Raw genomic sequence first — 23,689 nt, forward strand, 5'->3', positions numbered from 1 at the left:
TACTTATTACATTTATTTATTAATATTTTTAGTTTTATATCATATTTATATTAACATAGCAGTTTATTGTTACGACAAAATGCATACCAAAAAATTAATTAAAAGTAGTGTATCACCTTTGATAAATTTCTACGATTGAAAGTTTTATATTTTCATTACTAATTACAACGTGTTTTAATACGAATCGCGTTATACTTGATAACTGGTAAGTGGACGATTAATATGATGCTTGCAGTAAGACGAACGACATTATGACATCCGGTAGGGTATGTGTTACAAACGAATACGTGTTAGCCGTGAGTTCCCAACAGCATTAACTCGTAATAAGATACGGCAATTGCACATAGACATATGTACGCGATTGTTTCGCATGACAATTCTAATTCTAATCGATGAGTGTCGTGAGAAATTAATAGCATTAATCATTTTAATCATTAATTTTTTGCTTTTTATGATCTATCGCCTATCATGATTTACAAGTTGTATTAACGAGACGCCCAATATTTGTTTTAAATCCATAAGATGCTCAGTCTTAATCACCGTTATTTCATAATTTTCTATCTATTATAAATACATTCAGTGTGTTAATATACCTGAATTATTTCAATAAAAATTTTAATTATACTTGGATTTTATCTCGATGAAAGAAAAGATGAAGCAAGTGGACTTCCCACTTCGTAGAAGTGAATATTAATACATGGTTATTGCACTTTTACGGTACAAAAATCGTAGCTCATGGCTCTAACCGTTTGGTCGAAAGAGGCAGAACCGGAATGCACTTTCAGGCAGCTAGTTAACCCCGCTCATTGTGCTCCGTTTATGACCGTAACGGAAAGTACGTGGCCGCCTTTGTCGTCGTCAGGAAGAACAGTAAACTCTATGCACGAAATTATAGGACCCTCCCCTCCCCCATTTTCGCCATTATGGATTTAGCGCTGCGAAAATAAGCTACCATTGTTCTAGGATGACCGACCTCTCGTTCGCGACCCTGTTTGCCATGGCGATAACACGCGATGCATTCGATAAGGTTCAATGTCTGTCCCGCTTCTCGTCACGTCGCCGTCGTGAAGAAACGCACGATTATTAGGGTCAAATCTTTTTGTCCGCGATGAAAAATTACATTGGCATAGTGAGCAACGCGTATGTAACAAATTACGTTCCACTGGAACGTTACGAAAGGTCATTCCTCATTAGTTATGTTCGTTCGTCATTCGTAATTCCATAAATTATGAGCGCTGCGCACTTTGCCATTAGCGACGCTTTCCATTCGGCAATGAATGTCTTGATCACTGAACCGATGATTGATTTGCATTGACTGCACAAAATTGTGCGTCTATACTTAACGATTAATTTAAATTGTGTGTTTCAAAGCGACGGACACAATTTGGCAATTAGGCAATTAACTTTAAAACGAAGTTTCGAATATATAATAATACTATTTTATAAATAATATAAAAATAAATCTTTTTTTAAAAACATTTCATTCTTTAAAGAGACACCTTTGTCTATGAAAAGAATATACCGATGAATAAATTGAAAATAGATTCGGAGAATCGAATAAAATTGAAAAGTAAAAAATAATTGCGCGCAATTAATTTTTTATACATATTTTTTGCGTATTATTACAGTGAAAAAAAATTTGATAAAAAATATATGGATTTTTAAAGAACCGTCGGAGTACCTTTTTTTTTTGTAAAAATACATTAGCTCTATATCATCATAATCTCTGAAGTTAAGAGCCACTTTTAGAAGTCGAGCCAATAAAATCGAAGGTCTGTTCTGCGGCTATCGTTAACGTGTCAACCACATCGCGCGTTTAGCAGTAACGGCGTGACTCGCATATACAGGAAAATGAAATATGCCCGGTTTACTTCTCGGCGGTCGCTTGACCACTGCGCGACGGCTATGTATACGTGAGAGCCACATTATGACATCACGCAGGAATGTGTGGACCGTGGGATGTGACTCATGCGATATCAAGTCGCTTCGTTCTTTTGGCGGTAACGCTTCGGTTCGAAACGATCATTCGTCGCGTCAAGAACTCGCGATTAACCCGGCGCTCATAGATACTCGTCGTTGCAGTGATAAGCGATTCGTGCCGTAGTCAACGAACTGAGCGTTGGGACACCGGAAAGTTTATCTCGCGGCCTTAATCAGTGATTAGGCAATCGGTAATTAGCTCTCTCGTTGTGTGAAATTTCCCGTCATTCGCGTAAGATTTCACCTGAGTTGTGATCTCGAAAGGTGTACTTCTAGCTGTACATACGCATGTGTGTGTGTGCGCGCGCGCGCGCGCGCGCGCGTGTGTGTGTGTGCATATGCATTTTATCTTGTTGCATAAAGAATAAATTTAGGACTCGATAATTATCCGGCCTGTCTCTCTCATTCCGAGACATGTGATTGGTGTTGTTGACAAGATGAGTACTCGTCTGAAACATAATTGCAGTGAGAAGAGAACGAGTTTCGCGTACGAGCTCTCGCGCGCTCGCAATGTGCAGCGTTTTAATGTGTGTTATACCGTTTCACCGAGTTCAGTCAGGCTGCATTAGTCATGACCTCCAAGAAGTCTCCTAGAAAAGCGGACTAATTAACTTGTCGACTGCTCGGCACCAGTTTGTCGCCTACGTGAGATAACATACTTCATTATAACTCGTTTCGATATCAAAATGCGTGTACTTCTATAAGAATTAACTCAAACATTAAATACAAAACGCATTGATTGCCTATTACAATTTTAGACAACGTAAGACTTAACATATGAATACATCGACGTAACAGTGAATACGAATAAATTACATGCGCGTGAAAACGTGAAATTATACCCAACAGTCTTGTTTCGTGTATAGATCAATATCTATTGTCTGGTCATTAACATGACAATGATCAAGTCTGGTCAAGATGTGACAAGAGACTAGACTCCTCCATCTGCGAGCGTGCTCGACGTGTTGGCATTCATTGCGCTGTCTATGTTATCTTGATACTTCTTGTCAGGTTCGTGTCAAGGTTTTCGCGGTCCTGAAATAACGCATTTAACGAATGTAACACGTTCGCTGAATATCGTCAATAGAGAATAAACTCAAGCGGAATCACAAGTTGACATTTTCGATTCGCAAATACATTATTCTGCAGATTTTACCTGAGATATTCAGCTGACGAACGAGTCATTCGCGAAAGTGCAAACGGATGTGGACTGTCGCCTTTGTTGGCGCCGGCGTGTCAGTTATGCATACGAAGAGACTTTATAATCGCAACGTGACCTCAGCAAGAAATAGTCGCTTTTACTCAAACTGAGAGCGCCGTGAGTTACTTAGGCAATCATAAATTTTTTTTTTCCAAAAATAACGAAGGCACAGTCGCGATTAACTGCACAATCGAGTTCGTTTCGAACGTGTCACGTCCGCACAGTAAACGTACTTCAGCAAGGCAGATCGTGGTCGACGGTCGACGGAAATCCCGACGAGAGGAACCCTTTTCGACGCTTCAAACCGTGACAGTCATGCAGTTTTACGTAAGCTGCTCAAAGAGATCTATTTTTATTTGCGAATTTATGGCGAAATTCTCTAGCGTATCTCTCTTCGAACGTACTTCAATAAAAGTGCCGATTAGAAAAAAAATGAATAACCACGTTTCTCTCTCGGTATTGCAAAATTACAACTCATCTTCACCAGAAACAACAACGATATTGACAAATTAATGATTTTGTAAAAAAAATTCCGCACGGTTCGGAAACACCTCGATAAACGTCGGAATAACCAGACTATAAGAAAAAAATATAGTTCGGTTATTCTGGCATCTCTCGAGATTTTATACTGCTGGTGTACCATCGGCGTCTACACGAAAACGAATACCCCAAGCAATTTCGCTTGTTGCGTGTTAGCATCAATAATAAAGGCAAGAGGTGTATGCGAGCGAGTGCGCTGGTAGCAAGCTGAAAGGCAAGATCGGAGAGGTCCTCGCCCCACCACTGGCGAGTGCAGCAAGCGCCGGAATTTCGGCCCGGGGTCCCGGAGAATGATAGTCTCATCTCTGAGGTCATCCTTCCACGCTACCAACACACCGGGCCCCTACGCCAATACGGCCGTCGCACGGTCCCGCTCTCGGTCCTCATTCTCTTTCTTCTTTCTTTCCGGCTTCCTCCGGCACTGTCCCTCTCGCGCGTATTATTCTCGATCGGGAGTGCGGGTGGCGAGAGAGGACCGAGGTCCGCCGTCTCGCCTCCTTCCCCGCCGTCTTTTACGTCGCCACCACCACCATCGCTGTGCCGTCACGACCACCTCCTCCTCGTGGACCTAACACGTTCGAATTAGTCGTCTCGTTAACCAGACTCGCGGCGCAACGAAGAGCCCGGCGCGTACAACGCACCGCTTGACCGATTAAGCGACACCAAGTCACGAGCGTCCGAAAATCGTGCAGTTCCGCGCGCGCGTTTGGTCTTCAACGTCTTTCCGATAACGCGCATCAGAGGTTTACGACCTCATATAAAATCAGTTGTAACCAAGTGGAAACTCAATGCCTCTCGATGTCATCGATACTGTAATGGATCGTCATGCGCCGACTATGCTGGTCAACGACCACGAAACGTCCTTGAGTAGGTCGGCCGTGTCGATCGCAGTCGACCTCTGGTGAATTAAGTCGTATATACCTGCGCCGACGTTTCCGATCCCGAGCGTTAGTTCGAAGTAGGTCCTACGTTTGTCGCAAATATCGATTAGAGAGGAAATTTCTAATTCGCGCTCCGAAATGGAAAATATTGTCGACGACTCTTCGAGCAATTAGCTTCGAGCTTGTTCGTTACCGTGGATTTCCGGCTGACGAAGTTTCGGTTGGAATCCTGAGAAGACTCGTCTGGAATTCGTCGCCGATGAAGTGACACGCTGCTCACGTGCTCGCGCGAGGTGGTGGGGACCTATCGTGATTGCTCACGATCGAGCGGTGCGATCGTTTCTTCAGTGTCGTGCCGATCGATCAGACAGGTGGATCGAGTGGATCGAGTGGATCGTGCGCGCGGGGCGTGTCGATATCGTCAGAAAACTGTTGTCGGTCGGCAGTCGGCAGTTCGTACGTCCGTTGATCAAAGTGAGAGCGTTTCGAGGGGCGTACGTGTCCCCCGAGTGAGAAAGTGACTTGCACTGAGGTCCAGTTGGTGCGAAGGAGAAAGAAGGATACGGACGACATTGAGAGACGAGGAACAGAGAGAGCGCGCCGAAGAGTTGGAGTATCGATAGTAGGGGGATAGTAGACTTCACGTCCGTGGGTATGTGTCTTCTTCCTATGTGTTTGCGTTTGTGTGTGAGTGTGTGTGTGTGTGTGTGTGTGTGTGTGTGTGTGTATATGTGTCTGTTGTCATGCCACGTGCACTCCGCAGAAACATTATATGTTCAAAGTTCCTGGCGTGCCTCGCAAAAAGCACGATACTTGTTGCTCGTTACGCTGCTTGATGTTATAATAGTTTGTCCTCGGCGATTGTGTGCGTCACAAAAGGCCGGCCCGAAAAGAGGAGTTTAAAGGGAGTTTACAGAAGTAACAAAGCTGTTTTTTTTTTAGCTTACACCTGTCCAAGATATGGCTTTTGTTGCGCGATAAATAGATACGACAGATTTAGTGTAGTGAATTGTAGGTATACAAATACGTATAACAGCTACGATATAAATATATTTGTATTTAAACGTCAATGTTATCTCATCGATACTCTTATTTCAATTTAACAATTTTTCAATCATGTGTGCATGATTCGATTTCACTACGATAAATTCTATTAAGAAATCTAAGCGCACTCATTTGTGTCCTGCATATGGAAAGCGCGGGTAAAAAAAGAGAAAGCTAGACTTAAAAGAAATCTGTCTGCAATGAAACAGATTCTTTTATTTCATTCTTATTTACGCTCATTATTACACCGGTTTTTATGAACTCGAAAACTTGCATAAATTACGATTTTTCCTTACTGCCAGTAGGTGGAATATTAATATATCTGAAGAGTACATAAGAAGAGTACATAAAAAATAACAGTACACTACGATTTTAATTAAAGTAAAAGTACATTATAATAAAAACGTATATTGATATGAATTAACTGGCGAAATTAAATAAATTTAACTGTTCACAAAGCGGTTTTGCAACTTGCGTATTAACACAAATTATGCATATCGACTATTATAAGCTAAAAAAGGACTTGATTTGTTTCCATAATTAATGATTTGACTTCAACAATCAATACTATATAACAAGGGACTTTCTCGCCGAGTGTTATTCGCCCCGTTTATTTTAGACTCGCGATTCTGTTATTCTTGGGCGGCATTCTATCTTTAGTACTGGCACACGACTTGCCATAAGTGTTACGTTATAATCCTACAACTTACGAGTTTAGCTACACCTGATATTGAGAACAAAACCCATTGTGTCATAGCAGAAATTTTAGGCATCCTATTTTTCACTAACTGACTCATTACATAGTCACTGATAAAAATTTCAGTTCGCGATATTTCGGTGAAACAATACCGTTCTGCCCGTTTTCACATTTGAGAGAAAATATTTGGCTAGTTGCATATGTAGCAGAGTTATTGTTTCAAAATTCTGCTTTCATTGCTTAATGAGTGCAATGCAAAATAATACTGTGTAAAGGATGCAAAATTAAAAGTTGGATACACCGTAATAATGAATAAAGTGAGTGTTGCGTCTACCTAAAACCACAACAATAATAACGAATAACTGATCACTGCACCACTGACTTAAATATTTGAGAGTGTAAGTTCGCTCCGAGTCCTAAAATACACAGAAATACTGTAGAAATAGAAAACGTTTTAGCACTTTTATTTTCAACGTAAACGTATAATAGAAATTTGCATCAAAATCTAAATATATTAAGCAGTTTAATTGTGTGTTTGGATTGCGTCTGTTCTCGCAAAATTTCCATCATGAATAATTGAACACAGCGATATGAGAGCGGAAACCGTCGAAGGTTTTCAGTCGAACTCGCATCAATCACGGACATCATTCTCATTCGATTCTCGTTTCGCTTTAGCATTAACACTTCCTATGACGCAGAGGTCTTTCACGAAATAAATTTTGCTCGTTACGTTCGTCTCAATGTCAATTGCAATCGGACGCGACAACACGTTGACAGGAAAGTTCGAATACGTAATTAACAATTTCCGCGTAATCGACAGTTAACACTTAGAAAGCTGATACAGTAATCGCTCGCGATGCGGCACGCCTCTTGTTTGATATAGATAACGATTATCTCCAAAAGATAATCCGTGCAGCGGGCCAGACAAAGAATATCAGGATTCAAGATTTCACAGTCATCTCATAAATAATAATTATAAGATATGTTTTGCACATTAATTTTACATTATTTATATATAAAAAAAAGAATACTTCTCTAATTGCGAGTTAGATTAAATTTTTTGTTTACTCATTTATAACAAAATATTCAGACAAATGCAACGTTATTGGTTAAAGCACAAGAGAATATCGCGAGATCAATTCTGAAATAGTAATTTTTCGTTACAAGTTCATACGCGAAACTTACGTTACGCTTCGACAATATGCAAGGTCAGTAATTATCTGCTGCAACCGTTGCTATCGCTTGCGTAAATCGTTGGTTTCATTGCAAGCCGCGATTTCGCGGGAGTTGTAATTTATCCAAGAATTCGTCGCACCTACGGCCAATTGGATTTAATTGATTGTACATGCATTTAATTCAGCTAAATGGTAATATTCTGTGGTGCATGTGTGTGGCAATAGCGCGTATTAACGCGTTAATCATTTCTCAGCATCTATGTAGCCTCATAATCGGGAGAATAATAGTAATATTAGGAAGTCTTTGTTACTTAATAAGATAAATGAGCTGATGGGAGATAATAATACCACCGAGAATTAGATGAGGGCCGAAGTAATTTATGGATGATCGCGCAGCGCCTATGATCCGCGGAATTTCGTCCGTGGTCAAACAACATAGAAAAACTTTCCTATCCAAAGTTTATTTCAATATGAACGAGTTTCTCTCTACACGGAAATATTAAAAAAAACACACCACCACAGATATTATTTACACAGAGATATAGAACAAAATGTATATTAAGTTTACATAATTTCCTATCTAAAGTTCACATTTCAATATGAACTAGTTTCCGCCTGCATACAGGTATTAAAAGGATACGCAGACACTCACACACACATACACACACACGCACACTTTATTTACAGAAATATAGAATAAAATGTATATTAAGGTTAGATTATTTAGTGAACAGAAAATAATGTTTATTAAATAAAGCTGAAGTACCGCGAGGAATTAAAATCGATTCTTGATAAATTGCTGTAACGTTGAAAGTAATTTGTGTTGTTTCACGGTTCTTTGCGGATGCTGTCCATGACCTGTTGGCATCTATCTACAGGGAGAACTTCGGTTTTTATAATCCTCTTTATCCGACGATATAAGACTGAACGGGTTTATTGCGGATTTTAATAATCTTTCCGATCGATCTAATACTGCCCGGATAGGAACACGGATTTATAAAATGTAATGACGTATCGTTTATGAGTCTCTTAACGGTCGTACACATTTTTAATATCCCCCTGAAATCTTGTCTTTCTTTCTGAAGACCCAGAAGACTCGTGCGGCACACGCACTTATTTTCGCAAGAATTACTTTAACATTTATAGCCCATAAGAATTGTTCGCGGATTTTTCCTTCGTTCTAATGGGCCATATGAAAAGTTCCGTGGCGAAAAAAGTGAATCAAGACAAGCGGAAGTCAAGCATTTCTCTGTTACAAGGGCGAGATTAATGACCGCAATTAAGAATCATACGCATATTAAAATATTATTAAGATAACAAAAATTGTATAATCAGCTATTTAATTCTGTTATTTATATGACATTGTTAAACTTGTTTGTTGTTAAAAAATTGTAAAATTGTATAATGATACTTAGATCGTTACATTTGCTTTTGTGTAATGTAACATTAAATACACGGAAAAAAATCAATATTAAATCAACAATTCATTGTTCCATATATAAGCAAAAATATAAATCTTGGAAGAATTTATAATCTTAAAAAAGAAAATTTTTTTCTTCGTGTAAGCAAATTATGTTTATTTAAGATTATAAATTCTTCCAAGAAGATTTTATATCCTTGCTCATATATGAAACAATGAATTGTTGATTTGATACTAAATTTTTTTCTGTGTAGTTTAAGGATTTAATTTTAGAAAATTTAGAAAATTTTTAAGAATAAGATTTCTAAGTTTAATTAATTTGTCAAAATCGTAAATTTTCTTTTATATTTTTATATAAGACGTAGATATCTGCAAAAAATTAGATATCGCAGACTCAAAGATGTTCAACCGTCACACCTTTTCCGCGAAGCCAAATGGGCAAATCAGTTCTGTAGATAGTGGTTAAAAGAGACAAGCAAACGGAGGACGGAAAAGGCGAGAATTTATGTAGTAATTTGTGTATATGACTTGAATAACTACCTACATAATATAACGTGGCTGAGGCTGGAGAGCGACGGCGGTAAGCAGACGACGCTCTCCGCGATGGTGCTTTAATTAAAATTACGTACGTTTGCCTCTCGTAACTCGCACACGTTACTCTCTCGCCTTCTTCTCGCTTCTATTTTATATTTTTATGAGCTTTTCATTAAGGGCGCGCGTTTATATGCGAGTGCCTGAGCAAGTGACGCTCGTGTACGAACGTGTCGTGCGCAACGTCCTCCTCTCGGAGGAGCAAAGGATGTCTTTGAAAGAGCATCTGTGACGGCGAATTAAATTGGTCCTTTTTTCTTTCCTCTTCCGTTCTGTTGGTGAATCCTCATTTGCGGAATTCGTATGAAGGAATTTCTATCGCGCGTTTGCGGGTCGTCGATTGTCGCGAATAACGAATCGTCCTTGTAGGGAACGCCACAACGCGAACCTCTATAACAAGCACCTCTTTTACGCGGGATGCGTAGGACCGTGATAAATGAGCGAAGGACCGTAGAAGGGAATGAGAAAACAGGGAAATTGGGAAATTATTCGCACCTGTGTGATGCGAAGGAATGTGCAGGTCCCGTGCTTGAGGGGAAATTATGAGAAGAGATTGTACGTTGAATATCTTTTCACTGTGCAGAGAGAAAGTACGTGTGGCACCCGTATAAGGACGCAAATATTTTTCCTGCCACTCAGAGAAGTCTTTCTGCAACGTGAATTTATCAGAAACCGTATTCGAATAAAGATCAATCTTTAATTTTTTTTTGTGCTTAAACTTTTTAATGGCTATCACACATTTGCTTATGAAAAAATCTTTATCTCGTGAATTCGTGAGAGGCAACGCGATTGCTCTCATTAATTCACATCACAAATTCGAAATCGCTAAAGTGTCTTGTTGACATGATTGTTTAACGATCGTGATGTCACGAGACAGTCTTGATTGCCCTCCGGTGGCTAATTCTCTCGAGACAATGACACATCTACAATGAATATTCAACATACCTGCAAATTCACTGGTCTGTGCTGCATATGCATTATGAAGACTTGCTGAGACAACAGTAATTGACGTGCTCGCGAGACTTGTAAGCTGTCGAAATCGTAAAAAGACCAATGTTTAAAATATGCTAGATCGATTCATGATTTTTGTAAAAAAAGAACCGTAGCGATAGAATGTGATGGACGATAGACTGTATTTGCATCTGTGCAAAAATTTTATTATTTTAAATCTCTTAACGCTATTTTTTTGAAGTATTTTAATGACAAGTTCTTTAACAAATGAGAAAATGGCACAACTTCAAATGTTCCTATAAATTACGAAAACTAAACGAATCGCAGAGAATAAGCGGTTTTAAATTTATTCTGATTTTTTTTCCCCTCCCCGAGTACAAGTGTGCGACTTGAAATTCATATTTAAAGACACTATAACAAATTCGTATGTTCGAACGAACGTTATCAGAGCGTGGGAAAGAAGAGCAATTGCGAGGTAGTAATCTGTCGGCGTGCCGATAGGTTTGTTAAAGGGCTCCGTCACGGCTGAACGGCCGCGTACTTTGCGCCGCTTGCGGAACGTCTACGGTCAGACCGCATGCGGGATGGGTACCGGCGGTGACGGCGGGGGTGGCGATCGTCTCGAGGACGGCGAGGTCGCCTTTCGGCTTACCGGCGATCGGGATCGCGACAGGGACGAGAAGTCCCTCAGCATAATGAGTCCCTTCGACGAGCAGGAGGAATGGGCGAAGATCTCGGAGATCATGGCGTCATTCGGAACTGGTCTTGTACGAGAGTCGGTGTTCGTCAGTGAGCTCGAGAAAGAATTCCAAACGAGGCTAGGTAATCTTATCGCCGTGCACGCTCTGCTTTCGATTTCGCCAGCGATGGCATTGATCTTGAGCGATCTTAAGTTCATATAACGTGTAGTGATATTCGCATATTTATTTGAAATCATTTCATTCTATTTCTTATTTGATTAAAATACACAAAAATAGAGAAGGAACGGTTTTGCTTAAGTATATCTAAAAATTTAACTAGACACAAAATAATCGGAAAATAATTTTGTTCGATCGTTAAAATAATTATGTAGTGCTCAAGCATGGTAATAAATGTTGCAAAAAATTTTCAGATCTTAATAAAAAATTGCTTTCTGATCTATATCCATAAGCTAAATTATTTTTAAAGATAATTCAATGCAAAATCGTTCTTCACACGTACTCTTCTTTTAACACTACACATATTTTAGTATTTAAAATTGATTCATCCGATTTTTGTCACGATAAAATTAGAAAAGTATGTACATTTCTTCATTTCGTATATCTCAGGTTTAAGTTCAGACAGTAGCAGCCCTGTCGTTTCCACAACTGTGGGCCAATGGCTGTCCAGCTTAGGCTTGTCGGATTACGAGTCTCTTTTTATTAACTACGGCTTCGACGATCTCGAGTTTATAGTGAGTATGGACATGCACTTGACGCGTTACGCGATTGAAATTGGAAGACATATACGGAAAATCGTTTAATTGCTGCAATTGCAGAACGGGGTATTGGACGAGTCGGATTTGTGCGACATGGAGATCAGCAGCGATCAAGAACGGGCTGTGATCATGGACGCGGTCGGTTTGCTGAACAAACGAGTGGAAAAGCGTAGCGGCGGTCACGGACAATCGGTGGAGGAGTGGCTGAAGAGCATTCACATGGAAAATTATGCGGAGACATTCAGGAAGCACCTGTACACCGACATGGATCGGGTCAAACGGATCTGGGAGGTCGAGCTGGCGGCAGTCCTCGAGATCCAGAAGCCGGCGCATCGCAAACGCATCCTTGCGTCCGTCATCCTTGCGTCCGTGAGTGGCCCGAACAATGCACGCGCGCAAACTCGAAATGGCACGGGAGCGAACTTGGAAGATCTGAATAAGGACCTTAACACACTGGTAAGTGATAGATTAATTTGCTTCTAATAGTAGCGTGATGCAAAATTATAATAGTTCCTTGTGCAGTGAATGAATTTTAAAACCTTGTTTAAAATATTCTAAACATGCTTCTTTTTGAGATCACTACGCACCTCCTATGTAAATAATCATAGAGATTACCACAGATAAAAATGATAAAAAATTAAGTATACTTATTAAAAAAAATTGAGAAATTACGATTAGAAGTAAACATTTAACGCAAAAAATGAATTTTTCCGGTATCGATAAATTAAGCATAAAAATTGAACATCGTTTTGCGAAGCAATACATCAATAGAATTGATGAACGAGGATAATACGGGCGTATCTGACAAGAGTGTGCACTTCGTCGGTGAGGGTAGGATGAAACATCGAGGGCGGGCAGTGATGTAGCAAGCTCGATCGTTCCCGACGCGCTTTCGCTCGATCGCGTCATAATGTAAATATCGTAGCTAATTGGAGGCTCGGTATTGTGATGCATCCGTGTACATGTGTTCTCCCCGAGATGATCGAGTATCTCTCAATACTTTTTGTTCGTGTGCCTTGATCGTGTGAGGCGTTGATAAGTACATCTCGCTGCCCATCCGCATCACTCCCCCGCTCGTGTCCTTTTAATTAGCTCATTAAATCCCATAAACGTGTCCGGCGACCGGATTCGTTCAGCTTGCGTTCATTCTCGCGCTCGATAATCCCGACAAATTGGTCTCTTCTGCCTTTTCAGCCGGTCTCTTTCTCCCGTGATTTTTCGCAGCTATCGAACTCGACGAACCATAGTTTGACTCCGGCACTCTCGCTGGTAACGCCCGCGGATTTTCGTAGTCCATACGCTCTCCAACATTCGAATTTCATGTGATCTCTCTCTCTCTCTTTTTCTCTATCACTCTCGCGTTTTATTTCATCCCCTTTCGTTCGAGTCTTCTGCAATTTGTCGCAATAGTGATACCCGGAATTATATGCAGAGGCCAGATGGAGCGAACGATTCGGGTTGTAATCCGAATTCGAGTGTCGCGCCTGCCCGACTCGAATCCAATTTGTTTGCAATAGCTGAAATATCGCGACTATCGGCGCCACATGATGCGGCGTTTTGGCAAAAGCCGGTAAAAGGTTTCTTTCTGGTGTAACGATTTACAACACAATGCGTTTACGAAGGTAATTACACGTTGCACAAAGTAAACTCGGGACGAATTCGACTTGGTAATATGCCGTATAAAAGTTTGGATGGCGCAATATGTTTTTTCTTTTTTTTTATACATTGCACATAGTCTAGCGTTTCGTTAAAGCCGGTCGGTCTAGCAGATTCTTGTCATGATAAAGCTATAAAAAAATATCTGCCAGAGAAATTGCGACCTCGGGGCAGACATGGCAGTCTCTATTTCGGAATTGCACGGAAATTGGTATTTATCTGTAAGAGGGAATGTGAAAACTCTGCTTTGGTATGCAATTTTTTGCGATGATTGCACGAGAGACGATAAATTCGAACAATTTTGAATATTTTCAGCAATAAAACAAAAAACTTTTCAAAATATATATACATATACATATATACATATATGTAAATGTGTGTGTATTTATTTATTTTTAAATAACTATAAAATATTGCGTCGCATTTGAAGCACAAAAGATGGCGTATTCCGCGAACAAACAATATAAACTGTATTAGTCCCCGACAAATTCGGGATCGCCGGTCGGATGATCCTGTTTGAGGGACGGCTCTCAAATCTGGTTGCGCGACGTTATTTCCGCAGAAGACGAACATACAGCAGCTGAAGGATGAGATACGGGAGAAATTGCCGGAAGCAACGACGGAGGGTAACGGAGGCACGTCGATAACCAGTAGCACGAATTCGGCGGCCACGGGCACATTAAGGCATCGCAAAAACAGGCCGGCGCCTCAGCCACCCCAGCGACCCAGTTCGCATAATGGAGCGATTTCGGCGCCGGAACAGCTCGAGATCAGGGCTCCGTCCGAGCTGCTCTTCGGAGTGCCCTCCACCCTCAAGACGCAATGGAGACACCAACCGAAGACCCTGGTTACCGGCTGCGTTACGTACATCGCTAACGTAAGTGCCTACCGTTTTTACGTTGTTTTCCTATTACATACACTTTCGAAAAAAAGAAAACACTTTGTTATTTATTTTCTAAACGTAACGACGAGTAGCAATCACTTTCGATACCAGATCGATCGATCGTAAACTATTTGAATGGCAAATTTTTTTTCAGCAACTCTGTTGCATACGAGAAACAACGTCATATCAAACTTTTTGTCTTTCGCTACGATACAGCGCGACGTATGAAACTATGGATTGTGCATGAAAAATGTTTTATTCAAAAGATATTGTTAAACTATCATTAGTTTTTTTAAGTAAATAAGATGTTGCACAAGTTCACACAGGTTTTATTTGCGTTTAAAATACTCTGCTGAACTTATCTGCCACGTTCTGTTAATTATGTGTGGCGAGTGAATTATGACACTCATTAAATCGCTTCAAGGCCGACCGTGATTATAGTTAATTCGTAGGATGCGGTAATAGGTTTCGTGCAGAAAATTGTTCCGTCTATCAAATCCTCAGAATATTCCAATCCAAGAGAATTCATTTACATTCAGAATTGTATTCAGAATATTTAAATAATAATTACGAAACTCTCTTGTGGACGCGCGTTCTGTGATCCCTATCGCTTAAAAACTTGGCCTAAATTGTCTGTTGTCGGTTTCTTTAGGAAAAAAGTTCTTTCTGTTTATAAATAATATAGTATCTGGGCTCCACCGTCGTCAAGGAATTACGCGGCACGGAGTCGACGAAAAAGTCGATACAGAAGCTGAAGAAGACCTTTCGAGAACCTAGAATCACCCCTGACATTATGCTGGCGATCTCTTATCGTGGCGTTCGTTTTCTCAACACGTTAACCAATGTAAGGTTCTTTTTTGTCACAGCACACATTTTACACGTGTAAGATGAAAATAAAAGAAAGCATGTTCTTTGTGACTGATACTATAGGAACCAATTTGCGAGCACGAGATCCGTAATATTCATTGCGCCTGCCAAGATGCCGACGATCTCACTCACTTTGCGTACATCACGAAGGACCACGCCAGTCGCACGCACTTCTGTCACGTATTTTGCGTGCCAACGATGGTAAATATCTATTTTACGGAGCACCGAGAGAAAACTTTTTTCGCACAAATTTTTGTTTCGCATATCCTAGTGCGAATACACTTTTCTGCAATTTTATTTGACGTTCGGACGTACGAAGCTCCGTCATTCCGTTACAGGATCAAGCGACAGAGGTGATTCTGACTCTGGGTCAGGCTTTCGAGGTAGCTTATCAAATGGCATTGAGGGACAAGCTCGGTGGGCACGCTATTCGGTCTCAATCCGCCAATCAACTAGCAACGCTCGCTGGATCGTCAAAGTCAACGACACCCGCCAAAATGTCCGTGTCTCCCGATTCCACGTCCGACCCCGCTAATCGAGACATGGATCATACCATGACTCTCAATTCCACGTCGTGCGCGAATCCCAAGATGAAATCGAGATCCAAGTCCGTGCCCAATCCAAATCTCCATACCGTTAATCCAAATCCGACGCAGGACAGCAACTCCAACTCCAGTTCCAGCTCAACGACGACCACCGCGAACTGCAATCCCAGCTCGAATTCCGCCTCGAGCCCCAGCGCGAACTCGATTCGAGCCCCAGCGCGAACTCGATCGCCAGCTCTAACTTGAACAGCACCACTAATCAGACCACTAAGCCTCTGGTCACCCACGGCCGTTCTCATTCCGTCAACGACATCAAGGTAAACGGTAATCAATTGAAGTTAGCACCAGCACCGGTGGACGATATCGGTATTGGGGTAAAGGACATGAAGCCTGGTTCCAGAGCTCCGATCGCGCTCTCCGAGGAGCTGTAAATTGTATTTCGAGTCGAAACACACGATATCGCGTTCGACCTGACGGATACGGCGTCGCCTTTGCCAATCGACGACACGAATGGTCGACGGAGGTCTAGCATCATAGAACTGACTGTCGTAATGATTTTCCACTCATTCAATTTAGAAACATATTTAATGGCATTTACAATGAACGTGGGATGGCAATATTTCCTTATTACTCGAGACGTTTGCGTAAAAAAGTTAAGCCAAGCATCATACATATATAGACACGCGTCTCTCGCGATTTCGAGATTAATACCGATTGCAAAAATACGGACGATATTCTCTCGATCGATTAGCGGTATTAATCGGGATTACTATAACTAGTATAATGTAACTAGTTCCTTGACGCGTAAGAAGGAACGAATGTCTTTTATTATCTCTTTTATGCGACTGGATTTGATCATTTCGCCAATGGCGTACGTATTTTTGATGGAGGGGCGCACTCGTATATATACACATTCACCGCCGGAAGGCAGGAGCTTTTATGGGATTCAGCTGTGGAATAAAATATGGGAATAACGAATGATATATACATGGCCTCTCGAGAACGATGAAGGTAAGTAACATCGTCGTTCCTCGCGACGATATCTTGCCCCTGCTTTGGATTGACACTCGACTGATTTTACAATGATGACGCTGTGATCTTGATCTTGAATGCCATGCAAGTGACGCGTTGCGAGCCAAGAGATGATTCATCGAGACAAGTAAGCGATCGTTCCCTGCGCGCACTTCCGGCGGACAATTAAACGCATTAGATCTTTCTTCCTTAGGACGCGTCGTTAAAATAAGCAGTATTATTATGTCATTAACGATAACAGGAGTGGGCATAAAATACGCTCATCGATATTATTTAGCGAGGCGTAAAATCGCTACAATAATGTTGGATATGCAATTCTCAATGTGCAGCTTTAATCTGTCGCGGATAGGCTCGGCGGTTTCGATCTGTGCCCGACATAAATGTTGGGCGTCTTTATTTGTCTTGAAAAAAAAAAAAAAAAAAAAATGCTATTTGTGGCACAGAACGCGTTGACATTCGCCATCGGATCACGGGAAAGGAAAGGACGCGAAGGAAAAGGTGCGATGCACCAATGCTCAATATCGATCCCTCGTAAACGTTAAACGGTGACCAACGAATCCGTTCCGTGTTCTGCCCCTTCTTCCGTGCTCCCCCTTCGTGATTTCTCATTCCCCGTTCCCAAGTTCCGATTTCGAGTTGCCACCGTTTCCTCGACGTTTTATTCTCCAAGACTGAGAGTCCTTGTCTCGTTTTATATTTCGCGATTTTAGTATAATATATAATATAAAAAGAAAGAAAAAAAGTAGATCAAAAGAGAAACGAATTTTAATATATTTATCCGGTGAGAATCTTGCGAACAGAAAATATATGAAAACGTAGCATCGAATATCTATCGAATTTTGTCTGATACTCGAATGCTACCCGTTGAGAAGCAAGAAGAACATGCGACGCTTTAAAGAAAAAAAAAAAAAAAAGAAAAAAAGAAAAAAAACGTATCACGATTGATCACAATTCATCCATTATACATCACCTCTAATTAAGAAAAAGCATTGTTAAGTGACTTTCTCTTCTCCGTCTATATGATGTAACTAGAAGTATGATCTACAGAAAGAACCAAAGTTAGAACCGATTTACATGAATTCGGTATCATGGTATCGCATTGATAACAACGTGCGCATAACGTGGATATCGCTCCATTTTTACTACGTGCGGGCCTAAAGAAACTTGAGTAACTATCTTGCAAAGTTAACGGATTAACGATATATGTATATATACACGGTATATATATCTATTTCGTAAAATCGACGAAAGGAAAGGAAGCGAAACTTTAGGTAGACTTAGACACGTCCTCTCTTCGTGTGTTCTTTCATCTAAACTAAACCAAAGAAATATAAGTATAAATATATGTATACATACACATATACACCAGACACACACTTATGTATAGTATATGAGAAAAAAGTGCTATGCGAAAAAGACGAAAAATTAACAGAATTTATCGAACCATCGCGAGGGAAGAAAAAAACCGACAAACTGCCAAAACGATACACCATCATCAGCACCTCGATAGCAGCATGTACACTTTGTATTTATCAACGTAGTTCATTATGCATTAACGATTATAAGATATCTAGAACAGCCATGGTCCTCGGACGGCGGAATTTTCTTCGATCGCGAAACGTAACTAAGTATTCTACGCATTTGATGTATTCATGTTTAGCAGCTTTGTTTAGTGAGTAGAATCGGTAGGGAGCATGTTCTATCGATGTGTCGACAGGTACCACGTAACGGTACATCGCGTAAAAAAAATGAGGAGGAAAGACGAGACAGGTACGTAGTATGTAGAAGATAATAGTTTTCGTCATTGATAATCGCACGATACGTTTTATCGCAGCAGCGAGCAAACTCCATCGATTTGCTTGCCTGCAAATATGTGCAACGGAAACGCGCAAGCAATTGAAAATAGTGCCAACGCGCGAGCCCATCGTGTACATTCTCGATTCGATCTTCGCCGTTTGCTTTTCAGGGAAATATGTCGCAGGAAGCAGAGAACAATAACTTCACTTTTCCATTTTTGGATATGATACTTGTATACATTTATATAACTGACGAACGCACATTTCTCAGTAATTATGAGGAGTAAATCACCGGGACAATATTAATATAAAAAGAAATATTAGGTAATAAAAACAAAGAAGCGTATTAGTAGACTGGATATTACAAAACTAGTATATAGTATATGTACACATATTTGGATGATGATTTACTCCTCACCATCCTTTTTTTTATACACGTGTAATTATAGCGATATATCTATCTGAAAGACAAGCTCGCCGACAAAGGAAAGCTATAACTATACGTCACCAATTTCAATGAAACTTGGTAAAGAGTCCCTTCCTGAATATAATGATATTCCCTTTTGGGATAGACGGTAAACTATTTTCGAGATAAATGAGATAAAAGTTTATCAATTTAAATAATATATATGAAAATACATATATATATATGTATATATCTTACAGAGGAAAAAAAAGTAAGATGGTGACCTTAAGATTTGCCGAGTTTTCTTAATTTTTGTGAGAGCATAAAAATATCGATCTCTTTTTTTTCAGTTTCACTAAAACTTTGATCATCGTCTGCAAAAATTAAAAGAATGTTACATAAATTAAATTTTTTTAAATTTCGATTTTTTAAGGATGTGCCTTTTCCGTGTAAGATAATTTTCATTGAGTTTATTTATTTAACAAAAATGTTGCAATGTGAAAAATGAAAAATATTAATATATTACTTTACACGGTTTTAGCTAAATGACGTAATTTTAAAGAAATAAAAAGTATTTTTTATAATTATATTATTCCTTATAAACAAAAAATTACATGTGGGTACATTCAAAACACATTTCTTATTATATGTATGTATTATATTTCGTTATTTTAGGCTCTCCCTTTTTTTCTCTACATACATGTATATTTATATGTAATGCATATATATAAATATATTGAGATTAAAGTTTATATAAATCTCATTTATATAGATCTCATATATGCACATATATATAGATATAAAATTTGATCTCGTTTATTTCAAAAATAGTTCACCAAAAAGGAGTATATCATATTCATTATATTTAGAAAGCGACACTACACACATTTGCCGAATTCCGTCAAAATAGTTGAGAAATAATTTATAGCATTCCATTGTGAGATCAATATTGATTATATTCGATATCGCGGTGGGTTTTTACAAGACGTAAAACGCAAATAGCAAACAAAGATTCTCGGACCAAGCAAAAACAAGCGAAAACATTTTGCTCGTTATGGATTACCGTCGGGATATTAGAGGCAGTGTCTCGTCACTGTGCTTTTTCACAAAGAGTATGGAGTTTAACCTTGTGCCCGTTGGTACCGATAACGGCACGAGATTTATGCTATCGATTATATACGATTTTTAGTATATGTGTACATATATACATTGTATATATATAGAAATTACACGGACCACCGCGAATCAGTTTCTTCCATTAATATACCAAAGAGATTGCGGGTGATCTTTTTATTATTGTGATTTGTATATTTGATAATTACCGTAGCTTAGATTATATTAGATTGTTCTTTAATATAATTTGTTACTAGAAATAAAATTTCTTATAATTTGTATCAAGTTACGTTGCGTATAATTTTAACGGAAGTAATGTTAGAATTATTATTATTAACGATGCCACTATATTTTTTTTTGTCAAGCTCACTAATTTTGTATGGACGTGGTGTTGTGTGTAATTACATAATCGAATGTATTTATCGCATGCACGCCAATCCTATAAACGTGAGAGTTTCGTTTGCTTTACTCCAATCAAATTTGCATAGCAAATGCGTTTTGACACGTCGTCGGTTAACTCCACAAAGGTCCTGGTAATAGTGCAATTCGCTAATGTGTATTTATATTCCCTTGAATAGAGCTTTAGATAAACAAATAGTATCGCAAGAACGACATTGTAAAATTATATTATGGCGTAATTTATGAACTTATTATTTCTGTATATTTTTGTTATTATTCATTGAATGCTGGCAATAAAATATGATTTTTTTTTGTTACAGCGTTGTTATTTTATGTATAATAATGCCGACCATTCTAAAAATGCGGATTATACAATACGGATTTTGACAATAGCGGTTTAATTACATGCGTAAATGCGAATCGCTGTAAACTGATTCCGGTGGTAGCGTATCCGCAGTTCTTTGTATGGTAAATAGAAAAAAAAATCTGTGTACAGTTGTCGATATTACCTTCGCTCAGGCCGCGAGCGCGAATTCGTGCGCTTTTAAGGCCGTAGTTGGATGCATTTCGCGGATCGTTACACGCGAAATGCAACTGTTCCTGATTTTCGCGCAAGCAGGGATATTAAAGCCGGGAGTTAATATTTCGGAGCATGAACTTCCGTACTTTTTAATATACGAACTCTCTCTCTATATGAGTCGATCTCTAGTCCAGGAAAGTTATTAATTCCGAAAAAATGATATTCCCCGGTATTAATCCGTGTACCTGCGCCAGTGAGGGCTCGTGAAGCGAGACGAATGTGTGGAATAATTGCGCGCACAAAGATGCAGCTCGGCGAAAAGAGCGGCATTCCTCGAGACAGATACATGTTTTCACGTACGAACGAGCGCTAACTCTTTTTTTTTTTTTAATCATTTTCCGCCCGTATAATGCGGCCAGCTGAAAACAGCAATTCGTATTCGCGTAATCGGTGGTGCGTTATTACGGGTGGGTACGCAGTTAATTATTAACCAGCTTAGGTAATTGCAAACATACCTGTTCGCGCGTCTGGCGCTCCGTATCGGAGCGTGTCGAATTTTGATTGGTATGGGGATTGAAACTGGATACAATAATTTCGGTGAGTTCATTTTTTTTTCACGTAATCCCTGATGCCATCAACACTTTGGAAAGCCGCGGTCTCATCGGTTTCGCTTCACACCACCCAATCCCAGCAATATATCAATCTTCTACACTTTTCAAACGTATAAAACATAGATCGGAAGGAGGAGGACTTAGACGCTTTAAGAATCGTATTCATATCTTCATTAATGTAACTCACTACTGTTTGTTAGCTGATTAGGTATCTCGCATTTTTGTCTCTAATTCAAATCGTGATTACTCATACGTAGATTTACGATTTCAAACTCACCGATAAAGTCGGATATTCGAAAAGATGTGCGCGCAGATTCGTCTCGAACGGGACTGTCATTTTTGGAAAGAGATTGGGCAGCAGGTGCCAAGTCAAACAACTTTCACTGCCGAAATAAATTGTTATATTTACTAAGCAACGCTAATCAAACTTAATAATTGTTTCAGCTCTTTGTGAAGTAATAATTTAGTCATCTCTAACGATCGTACTACTTTTAAATTGGTATCTTTGAAGAAAAAGATATATCTGTGCGTAAGACAAAAACATAATCTACCTATCTGTAATCACTTAAATCGTTGCACGTATACATTGAAACGACTTTTTATTAGCGCCATTCTCTATCATAATGCTAAGCTGTACTCTGTAAATTTCTCATCTTCGATAGAAATTCTTGTTAAAGAGATCAAGTGTGTTGCGGCGGCTTGTATCTTCTAAGTACATTCAAGATTGCATTAAAGGAATGCCGAGAGACGAATTAAAAATTGAACCCGCTCGAAAGTGTACGAATAATTGGGCCAGAAGAACAAAATGCGGAAAATGAATTCTCACATATACGCACATATGTAGAAGTGTACATAGCGAGAATAAATGTAAAATAAGCGAACCAGAAGCGATTTAAAAGTTGAAATGTCACGGCGCGAAATGCCGTGATTGCTGGAACGGAAGAGTAGACGAATCTGGTATCGAATGGCCACGCTTTTTCGAATGTTGGTTGCGCGAATGAGGCATTCGAAAAAAAAAAAAATTGGATATAACTCTGCTTTTTCTGTCTCACACACGGCGATTCCCATAAATATTAGTTCAAGTTAACTGAAATTTAAACAATTTCTCTTTGATATCGGGCACAAAATCAAAAGAAGACGAAGAACTAGTTAAAAAAAAATCTCAGTTCTTTTAGCTCAATTATCTCAATGAAATCATTTTTTGTGGGAACAATCCGCACTGTAGTGCGCAATCTGTCAACACGTGTGTATACGGAGTGTTCGTCGAACCTCACGAGTAGTTGTAATGCTTGTGCGAAAGGGCTGATAGATAGTCGATAGTTATACGGATATATCGATTATATCTGTTAGAAGTAGAGGCAGCGAAAATCACTTTCCTATGTTGCACTCGCCACGCGCTGCACGCTGTTGAAGGAAAATAAGTTTTCCACGAGTCATCTGTCTATCGTTTACGCAATAGCGTTCGTTCGGTAGCATATTTGTGGTTATGGCGCAATCATCATTTGCGGATCGAGATTTTGGCAATAACGCGATCGAGCGCGAGTTTACGCTAGATACTTTTACAAAAGAACGATGTAACTCATAATTGCAATCGCCGCTTAATTGCATTTATGTCACTTGACGCTGTAGCGTTAAGTCGATTCTTAACGTAGTGGCGATAGATCTTTCTCTCTCGCCTTTTAATGAGCATAATTCGCTATCGTCTAAAAAAACAGGACGAAATTCTGTACTATCTCTACACCACGAGGAATATCATTATCGTGGTTTCACGATACGCTGCAATTGATAGAGGAAGGTGGAAACGTGTGATGTAATAAAGTAAGACTCTATGCGCGTGAAATATCAAAACATGGATTTCCATTTTATATGAGCATTTTTTTTTATACGACGATTTTCTGGTACATTTATCGAATTCTATCTAATTT

At 39.5% G+C, this 23,689-nt stretch overlaps 1 protein-coding gene across 1 annotated transcript in view; it reads left to right on the top strand.

Annotated features, from left to right (window-relative positions):
* Positions 1-17,886, top strand: part of LOC105200791 (ankyrin repeat and SAM domain-containing protein 1A) — a 44,694-nt gene extending 26,808 nt beyond the window's left edge. Inside the window, 8 exon segments of the mRNA XM_011168511.3 lie at positions 10,982-11,302; positions 11,788-11,912; positions 11,997-12,392; positions 14,155-14,469; positions 15,161-15,319; positions 15,406-15,543; positions 15,681-16,070; positions 16,073-17,886. Coding sequence (XP_011166813.3) covers positions 10,982-11,302; positions 11,788-11,912; positions 11,997-12,392; positions 14,155-14,469; positions 15,161-15,319; positions 15,406-15,543; positions 15,681-16,070; positions 16,073-16,318 — 2,090 coding nt within the window. The 3' untranslated portion in view covers positions 16,319-17,886.
* Positions 17,887-23,689: the final 5,803 nt, after the last annotated feature.

Source organism: Solenopsis invicta, chromosome 2 (genome assembly GCF_016802725.1).
Source record: "Solenopsis invicta isolate M01_SB chromosome 2, UNIL_Sinv_3.0, whole genome shotgun sequence".
NCBI lineage: Eukaryota > Metazoa > Arthropoda > Insecta > Hymenoptera > Formicidae > Solenopsis > Solenopsis invicta.